Genomic DNA, 9,603 nt, shown 5'->3' with positions numbered 1-9,603 from the left:
CTCCCGATCCATCTCGATGATGAGCGGCACCACCAGCACCAGGAAGGTGGTGCCCGCGATCCAGGCCGCCTTGCCCGTGCTCCGCAGCAGCTTCTTCGCCTTGGTGGCAGCCTCGCGCCCGTGCATCAGGCACAGCCGTCGAGCCCCCTTCTCGACGGCGAGCGGCACCGCAAGGGGGGGAGGGGCGACCTCGTCATGACTAGATCCATGGGGCGGAGCTTGGCCCCATGGACCCCGCTGCCGCCACTGCCGCTCGCAGAGGTCGGCCCCAAGGAGCCCGTCTCCGCACCTCCCCACCGCATCGCTCCTCTGAGGGTCTGAGCCACCTCCGAACCACCTCGCAGCATTGCCGTAGCCCCGCCCGGCCACGCCGCTCCGCCATCGCAGCCCCCCGCCCAGCCGCGCCACTCCGCCGTCAGCCTCGTCCAACTGCTGCCGCCACGAGCTCACCCGGGGAGCTCGCCGCCGTTCCCCCGAGGAGCTCCCTGCCGCTGTGCGCCCCATCTCCAGAGGAATGGAGGGGGAAAAGAAAGAAGAAAGGGGAAGGGGAAAGTGAAAAGTGAAAGGGGAGGGCGCTACGGGATCGGACTAGTGACGGGGTGGGTCGATCGTAAGTTTGGAAACTTACGGTTACCCGTAGATCCAGCATTGGGCATGCTAATTGGCCTACTGTAGGCCCAAAATCACATCCGCACTCGCACGAATTTAAATAGTACCTCTTTCTTCGGGTGATGGTTGGCCAAACCATCGCCTTAAGCCATGCCTAATTGCTCCCATTCTTCACCGACCTGGCCAAGCGAGCGGTGGCGGAACGCGCGTTGCTGTGCTGCGCGACGCCACTGACGCTAGTGCGTAGGGGCGATGTGAGCGAGGCTTCGAAGGACGAGGGATGAGCCCCGGCCGCCGTGGGCGTGCGGCAGCAGCGGTAGTTGGCACTGAGGAACACATGACTCGCAAAGCTATTACATTTTTTCTCGATTAAGAGGGCAAATTAACACACGCCATCGTGCCACTCACTCTGTTCGCTGCATCCAGATCAGCACCAACCATTAAACACCAGTCAGCCAGCAATATTTTTCTCTCACAACAAATCAGCAACAGCCACCAACCACAGCACAGCGATGAGATTAAGATCTGCATCGCACACAATGCAATAAAGTTGATCATGGCGCATTGCCGGCGGCGTGCCATCTCCGACCATAGCCCGGCGGGGCGAGTGCGGGTCTCCCCCCAGCCGGACGTCACGGCGGCGGCGCCCCTCCGCCAGATGAGATTAAGATCTCGCGGACGAGCTTCCGAAGCGCGGCGTCCGAGGACCCGCCCTCCGCCACGGCATTCCGGCACGCGGCCTTCAACCCCGCCGCCTTCTCCCTCGCCTTCCTCCCCTCCTCCGTCCCGCCTATCAGGCCCCGCACCGCCTGCTCCAGCTCCGCCGCCCCCACGAAGGGCTCCACCTTGCCCCCGTCCATGCTCTTCATCGGGACGGCGACGCCCATGGCCGTCACGAGCTCGAACGCGTTCAGGTGCTGCTCGCCGTACAGCGGCCACGGCACCATCGGCACGCCGAACCACAGGCTCTCGAGGGTCGAGTTCCACCCGCAGTGCGTCACGAAGCCGCCCACGGCCGGGTGCGCCAGGACCTCCTTCTGCGGCGCCCACGCCGGCCACACGAGCCCGCGCCCCCGGGTCCTCGTCAGGAACCCGCCTGGGAGCGTCGCGTCCAGGTCGGCGTCCGTCGGGTTGCTGGACCCGGCGGCCGGCGGCCCCCGCAGCACCCAGAGGAAGCGATGGCCGGCGCGCTCCAGGCCGGCGGCGACCTCCCCGACCTGCGCCCAGTCGACGAACCCCTTGCTCCCGAAGCAGAGGAACACGACCGAGGCTGGCGGCTGCGTGTCCAGCCACCGGACGCACACGTGCTGCTGCTGCTCGCGCGCGGCGAACCAGATCACCGGGCCGATGGCGTGGACCATAGGAGCCGGGCGCCCCGGCACGCAGCGGCCGTCCGCGATGGCGGCGAGAACCCCGGGCTCGAGCTCGATCGAGGAGTTGATGATGATGCCGCTGGCGTCCATGAAGCGGCGCCCGTAGTCCTCGAACCACTCGTAGTTGCCGATCTTGTCCCCCGACAGGCACGCCGGCATGTAGGGCAGCGGCACCGGCGGCAAGCCCGGCACGTGCACCGTGCCATCCGTCTCCCTGTGCCTGGCGGTGAGCTCCTCGCGGAACGCCGGCAGGCGCAGCATCAGCGCGAGGAACGCGCCCGTGGAGGCGAAGTACACGTACCGGGGCACGGCGAGCTCGCCGGCCGCGTCGAGCAGGGGCGTGCAGAAGAGGTCCACGACGATCGCAGCCACGGGAGACGCCAGCCCGGCTACGGCCTCCTCGACCTGGGGCGCGTGGAGCTGGGTGTACCTGAAGTTGAACTCCTCGGGGGCGACGTAGCCGGTCGGCGGCTCGACGGGGGGGAGGTTCAGGAAGCGGATGTCGAGGCCGGACGCCGCCTCACGTCGTACATGGCCGTCGACCTCGGCCGCCTTGGCCGCCGTGGGCGCCTGCATGACCAGCACGGTCAGGGAGAGGGCGCCGCCGCTGGCGTCGAGCATCCGCTTGCCGGCCGCGACCATGGACATGAAGTGGCCGGATTCCCAGCAAGGGAGGAAGACGATGGTAGCGGCAGCCATGGATCGATCGATCATGGACTAAACGAGCAAGAGGCGTTTGCTGGACTCGATTGGTTGCTCCTAACAAGAAATAGGGAAATGTGGCTTTGTTTTATGCGAACAAGCAAGAGGCGTAATTGGATTTTACAAGATACATATATCAGTGAGTGTTGTTCTAGTCGATGATAGCAGATTGGAATCGAGCGCAACGATACCACCAGACAGCAAAGTGTGGCTACGGTTTTCTGCACTGGTGAGTGGTGACCGTAAACTCTTCACTGACAGGCAGTGGAGTCTAGTTCTATCTATGGTGTGTTTTTGACGTACTGGAAGAGATTCTTTGATCCAAATCGTCGTTCTAGTATGAACTAAACCATAAGAAAAGGCAATTATTATCCAGACCAAAGAAAAAGATTGGGAGATGTGATCCCCCACCTCCTGCGGTCCGGCTTGCCTGACTTGCTGAAGCAAAGTCAGCAAGATACAGTAAATCGTGTCTGGATGAACAGTAAACTAACAATATTTGCTGTATACGATTCACTGTGTTGATTACACTGTTCATCGTGTAACTGTAGTATGGGCACTGTAGCAATAGATCTCGTCCGTCCATCTGCGACCAAACGACCGGGAACATATCGAAAGTCACCGCTACAGTGATTCACTGACTTGCCTTCAGCAAGTCAGTGAATCCACGGCGCACCTCCTGAGGGGGAAAACATCCCTGACAAGGGGATACACAAGATTAGCTCTGGGTATAACCTTAGAGAAAAAAAGATCCCAAATTACAAATTAAACCCATGATTGGTGTCTTATGGAATTGTAGAGGGGTGTCAAAAAGAGCGTGTCCAGTTTGTTAAAGGAAATATTGACTGATTATGCAGTGGATTTTGTGGGTTTACAAGAAATCATGAGGTTAAAATACCCTGACAAGTTCTTCAGGAAAATAGACTATGGTAAGAAATTTGCATGGCATTGGATCCTTTCTAATGGGAGATCTGGAGGTATTTTGTGTGGAGTCAATCTAGACAGGTTTGATGTGATAAAGTTATAGAAGGTACCTTCTCCTTAAAGTCCTCTTTCCCTGGTTCCTGTTTATGGGCCTGCTTATGAAGAGAACAGAGACCTCTTCCTAACTGAGCTCTCCCAAATTTGTTCCACTAATACTTATCCAATGATTTTGGGTGGTGACTTTAACATTCGGAGGTTCAGCTCAGATAAAAATTCAAGCTTCTCAGGAAACAAATTTACTGATCTTTTCAATTGGATTATTAATCCCCATGAACTTAGAGACCTCCCTTTGAATGGAGGGAGCTATACTTGGAGCAATAACCAGCAGGTTCCAACTTTAGAAAGGCTAGATAGAATCCTGATTTCAGAAGATTGGGAAAAATTATTCCCCTTGACCAGTTTGAGAAAATTACCAAGAGAATTATCAGATCATAACCCTCTATTGTTATGTACTGAGCAAAATAATCTGAAAAAAACCAAAGCCTTCTGCTTTGAAACTTCATGGTTGAAGTATCAGGACTTTGTCCCTAATATAATGAAGATTTGGAATGAAAAGGTCACATGCAGGAATGCAGTGGATAAATGGTGCATCAAGATTAATATAGTTAAAAAATTCTTGAAAGGATGGGGCTTGAGTTTAAAAGGTCACACCAAAAAATACAAAAAATGCTTGACAGAAGAGTTGTCAGTCCTGGAAAAGATGGAGGAAGCAAACCCTCTACCAGCCCATCTTCTTGAAAGGAAGACTTTCATTCTATCTGAAAAGAACAGACTGCTTGAGGAGGAGGAAAGTTATTGGCATAAAAGATCAAATAACAAATGGTTATTGGAGGGTGACCTAAATACTGAATTTTTCCACAGAGTGGCCAATGGGAAAAAAAGGAAGAATACCATTTTCAGCATTCAGAAAGATGGAAGAGAGCTAGAAAAAAACAGAGGAAATACTAGAGCTGGCGACATATTACTACAAAGTCCTTTTTTGTCATTCAACCAATGTGGATACTAAGCTTAGTCAGGACTGTTGGAATGATAGTGAAAGAGTGTTTTTAGAAGAAGGGGAGAACTTATGTAGGAGATTTGATATGGATGAGATTAAGCATGATGTTTTTGACATGGAAAAAAACACTGCACCAGGTCCAGATCATATGCCTGTGGAATTCTTTCAAGTCTGTTGGGATATCATTAAGGAAGATCTAATGGAGATGTTTGAGGAATTCTTTGAGAATGAAATGGAGATTAGCAGACTGAACTATGGCACAATAACTCTAATTCCAAAGCTGAAGGAAGCTAATAAAATCCAACAGTATAGACCAATTTGCCTGTTTAATGTGGTTTTTAAGATTTTTTCCAAGACTTTAATGCTCAGAGTAGAAGGAGTTCTCGAGAGGATCATCAATAAAGGGCAGACTGCTTTTCTAAAAGGAAGGAATATTATGGAAGGGATAATGAGCTTACATGAAATAATTCATGACACAAAATCTAAAAAAAAAGATGGTTTAGTTTTGAAGTTGGATTTTGAAAAAGCTTATGACAAGATTAGCTGGACTTTCCTCTTTGATTGTCTAGTCCAAAGAGGTTTCCCTGAGAGATGGTGCAATTGGATAAAAAAGGTAATGACCAGTGGCACCCTAAGTGTTAAGGATAATGACAGGTTAGGTCCTTACTTCATAAGTGGAAAAGGGGTGAGACAAGGGGACCCATTGTCATCCCTTCTATTCAACTTAGCTGCTGATTCTTTAGCTAAAATGATACAAATGGGTCAGCAAAACCAGCTAATTACTGGTCTGATCCCTGAATACATAGCAGGAGGTGTAGCTATGCTCCAGTACGCTGATGACACAATCCTTTGTGTCCAAGATGATCTGGAAACTGCTCAAAACCTGAAGCTATTGCTGTATCTATATGAAAGTATGCCAGGGCTGAAAATAAATTTTGACAAGAGTGAAGTAATTACAATAAGCCATGATAGTAGGAAAAGCTTGGTGTATGCTGAGATGTTCAACTGTGCAACTGGTAGTTGGCCAATTAAATATTTGGGAGTTCCAGTCTCTGGAAGCAAAATACATGTTGCTAACTGGACTCCATTAGTGGAAAAAATTGACAAGAGATTAGATGGATGGAAAGGAGGAGCTCTTTCCCTGGGCGGGAGATTAACTCTGTTAAATGCTTGCCTTAGCAGCATTCCCATCTATAGTATGTCCATGTATCTCCTACCCAAGACAATTCTGAAGAAGATTGACGTGATTAGAAAAAGATTCTTTTGGCAAGGAGGGGGCTTGAAAAAGAAATATCACCTGGTGAAATGGACCACAATCAGTAAGCTTAAAAAAAGGTGGCCTGGGAGTTAAAGATTTATGGAAACTGAACATAAGTTTATTATGCAAGTGGTGGTGGAAGTTGGAAACAAAAGAAGGTCTTTGGCAGGAAATAGTGAGGAAAAAATACATGAACAATTCTTGTATTACCTCATTATTAAAAAAGAAACCCTCCAATTCATCAGTTTGGAATACTCTTCTTTCCATAAGAGATATCTACTTAGCAAGGAGGAAGATGGTAGTGGGGAGAGGTGACTCAACTAGCTTTTGGGATGACAGTTGGATCTTTGACTCTCCTCTGAAGGAAAAATTCCCGCAACTCTTTGAAATTTGCAATGAGACGAAGGGCTCGGTTGCCAGCATGGCAAGGCAAAGTTGGAGATTATCACATGGCAAGGCAAAGTTGGAGATTATCTTTTAGAAGGTGGCTGAATGAGGATCTTCAAGTTCAACTTAGAGAGATGAGGGACATGCTGACCTCTTTCGCAGTTAATAATGATGGTGATACACCCAAATGGCGATGGGAAAGCAATGGTTCGTTTTCTGTCAAATCAACCTATGAGCACCTTTGCGTTAACGATCATGGAGCTCACTATAACTTGATCTGGAAAGCTAAGCTCCCTCTTAAGATCAAGATTTGGATGTGGCTAATCGAACACAATGCCATAATTACCAAAGACAACCTACTAAAGAGGAATTGGTCAGGAAATATGATGTGCACCTTTTGCTCAAAACCTGAATCGATTGATCATCTTTTCTTTTCTTTGAGTGCGATACCGCAAAGTATATTTGGAGCCTGGTGGCCTTTGTACTAGGAGCTAACCACAGGCCTACTTCTTTTGGGCAATTCTGGCTCTGGATTTCGACTCTTTTACCGCAAAGGAAACAATTCCACATGATCGGATTGGCAGCCTTTTGCTGGGCGATCTGGAAAACACAGAATAATATCTGCTTCGAAAAGAAACTAATCAGCTTCCCAACAGAGATTGTTTGCTTAGCTAGCTCCTTTTTGAACTATTGGGCAGGTCTACAAGCAGGACAGAGCAAGGAGGAGCTCGAACGCGGTGCAACAACTATTCTTAAGACGGCGCTGCACTTTCACACACAGGCGTATGGCGATGACTCTGGATTGGTGCTGCTTCATTGACGAAGACCCGTGGCGGCTTCCAGTTGTTCTGTGTGGCTCGGTGTTTCCCCTCGTTAGCTAGTGGCTTATCTAGTACTTTTGGTTGTGCGTGCAGTAGAAACTCGTTCTGCTCGGTGAGCGTGGCAGTTTTTTTCCTCGTTTGTTTTCTGAGCGCGGTAGCACCAAAGGCACTTTTTCTCAAAGACTCAGGTTCTGTACGTTATTGTAACACCCCTGTGTTAATCGTGCTTGCTAATCCCGTGTTTAATCTCTAATCATGGCTTAAACGCGTCATTAGCGTTAATCGTGTTCGCATAGTAAACATCATTTTAGCCGTGTTCGACTACGTTTTTCTCCTTGATCCGAGTCTCAAATCAACTTTCGATCAAAACAAAAGTTGTAGATCTTCTTTTCCTCTAAAACTTTTATTTTGGCCAAATTTCAAGTTGCTATATGAAAATTTGAGTTATGGGAGGTCAAACTCGACTCAAATCGATTCAAATGAGTTCACTGTTCAGCTCCAGCGCTTCCACTGTGCACGACCGACGCCCATACCGGCGTCTGGCTGTCGGCGAGCTCTTCCACGCGTCGCCGCGCCGGCGATCCTCGCCCTCCGCGCACGCCGTTCTTATCCATTCGAGGGCCCTGGATGCTTCTCGTCCGTTCCTTCTCCTTCCTCGCGCTCGCGTCGCGTAGAGCACGAGCAAGCCGCCGCCGAGCCTTCCGCCGGCCAACCCTCGCCGCCGCAACTCGTTTCCGCGCGCCCCAACCTTCCTCGCCTCGCCCCGCACCCACGCCGCACCGCCCCGACCTCGATTAGGCCATTAACCGGCCGGAACCGGGCCGCCGCCGTCGTCCGCCCCCGAAGCTTCGCCCTCGCCATTGAATTCCCCTCTCCGGCCGTCCTCCATCCGATTCGAGCCCATGGTGAGCTTCCCCGCAAGCCCCTCCTGCTCCCCGGCCCTTTTTCACCTTGATTCCGCGACCGCCGGCGTCGGAACATCACCTCGCCGCCGTGGCTGCCGTGCGTCACCGCCTTCGCACGCCGCGGGGCCCTCCTGCGCAAGTTCGTGCAGCGCCTTCGCGCGCCCCAGGGTGGCCTGGGTTCCCTGGGCGCGAGCCCGCCCCTCTCCCCGCCATCCTTCGCCGCGCCGGTGAGGAAACCGCGCGTCACCGTCGCCCCTGCCATGGCGCCGCCGCGGGCCGCCATGCTCGCGCCCCTGCGCTGCCCTGCACGCTCCCCTACCCCACCGACCCCGCCCTGGCCGTGGGCCTGGCCGGCCGGCCGCGGGCCGGCCTCGCCGCCGACGGATGCGCCGCCGTTGGGCCGTGGCCACGGCCATGGCGCTCGCGCGGGGCAGAGCAGGGAGGGGGACTGGGAGCTGGGCTCCCACTTACATGTGGGGCCCGGCTGTCAGCCCCCCTTAATGTTTTTCAATTATTTATTTCGGCTGAAAGCTTTGAACATGTGTAAAAAAATATAGAAAAATGAGAAAAATGCAAACTAAATTTTGTTGGGTTACTTAGACCAAGATCTTCAGAGGAAAAATACTCAAGCATGCATTATGTCACTTTTTCCCCTATTAAAAATTTGGTTTGTGCTTAAGCTAGTTTACTTTGTATCAGTTGTTCTGTTTGTCTAAAAAATATGAAATTTATTCAGTAGATTACTCCTTGTATGTGTAGTCCACGGAAAAATTTTCAGGTGCATGGCCTATGTGCATGTTTGTGGATATGTTGTTGTTTGATTTTCCTTTCTAGGGTTAAAGTAAATACTTTTCTATATCAATAAGTGTTGGTAATTTAGTTATGCACTCCTTATCAGTAGTTTGTCATGATAGAAAAGTTGTGCTACTAGATCCTTGTGGCGTGTTAAGTTTTGATCTTTAATTATTTTCTAAATTTTGGTTTTTATCCCCAATTCTTGTGGTTAGTTAATTCTAAGTTCGTAGTTTTATGTTTCTTTGTGCTCTAGATGGGCGATTAGTCGTCCTAAGTAGTTTAGTATCTGTTGTTTTGAAGGAAACACTTCAGGCTAAAACGAGTTGAACTTCTGAACCGCACCTAAGCACTCAAATCGTTCAGTTGTTACTTTCTTTGTGGTGGCTACTCAGTCGATGCATGTCAGCTCTGTCGGTTCTTTCAATTGCTTTGTATCGAAATGCATCGCATCATGAGCATCCATGCACTGCTTGGTTCTGACTCTAGCATGACATCCTTTCATACGTGTAGACACCGCGAGCGTAGCCATCTACAAGTTGGTCGCTGAGCCGATCCCGGAGCCGCAAGCAGGGGAACCGCAAGCCGAAGCAGCCGCCGAGCCAGATCCAGAAGACCTCGTTAACCCTGCTGACTTGCAAGGCAACCCCAGAGCATAAACTTTACTTTCAGTATTCCATGTTTATCTATGTATTTGTGCATTTACGTTTATAGGAATTGTATGAAACCCTAGATTGCATATTTCTATAGGTACCTGTGAGTTTCTACTAGCGTG

General features: G+C 50.8%; 1 protein-coding gene across 1 annotated transcript; it reads right to left on the bottom strand.

Moving 5' to 3' along the window:
• Nucleotides 1-947: 947 nt before the first annotated feature.
• LOC120688869 (anthocyanidin 3-O-glucosyltransferase 2-like) lies at nucleotides 948-2,973 on the bottom strand. Its single transcript, XM_039971229.1, has one exon. It carries the CDS (start codon nucleotides 2,694-2,696, stop codon nucleotides 1,242-1,244), a length of 1,455 nt encoding a protein of 484 aa, XP_039827163.1. The 5' UTR covers nucleotides 2,697-2,973; the 3' UTR covers nucleotides 948-1,241.
• Nucleotides 2,974-9,603: the final 6,630 nt, after the last annotated feature.

This window comes from Panicum virgatum, chromosome 2K (assembly GCF_016808335.1).
Source record: "Panicum virgatum strain AP13 chromosome 2K, P.virgatum_v5, whole genome shotgun sequence".
Taxonomy (NCBI): domain Eukaryota; kingdom Viridiplantae; phylum Streptophyta; class Magnoliopsida; order Poales; family Poaceae; genus Panicum; species Panicum virgatum.
The sequence above is the reverse complement of the archived record's forward strand: the minus strand, read 5'-3'. Positions and strand labels throughout refer to the sequence as shown.

Bases quoted from the DNA above. Each gene is read 5' to 3' on its own strand.
- LOC120688869 (XM_039971229.1), bottom strand. From the start codon at position 2,696: ATGATCGATCGATCCATGGCTGCCGCTACCATCGTCTTCCTCCCTTGC.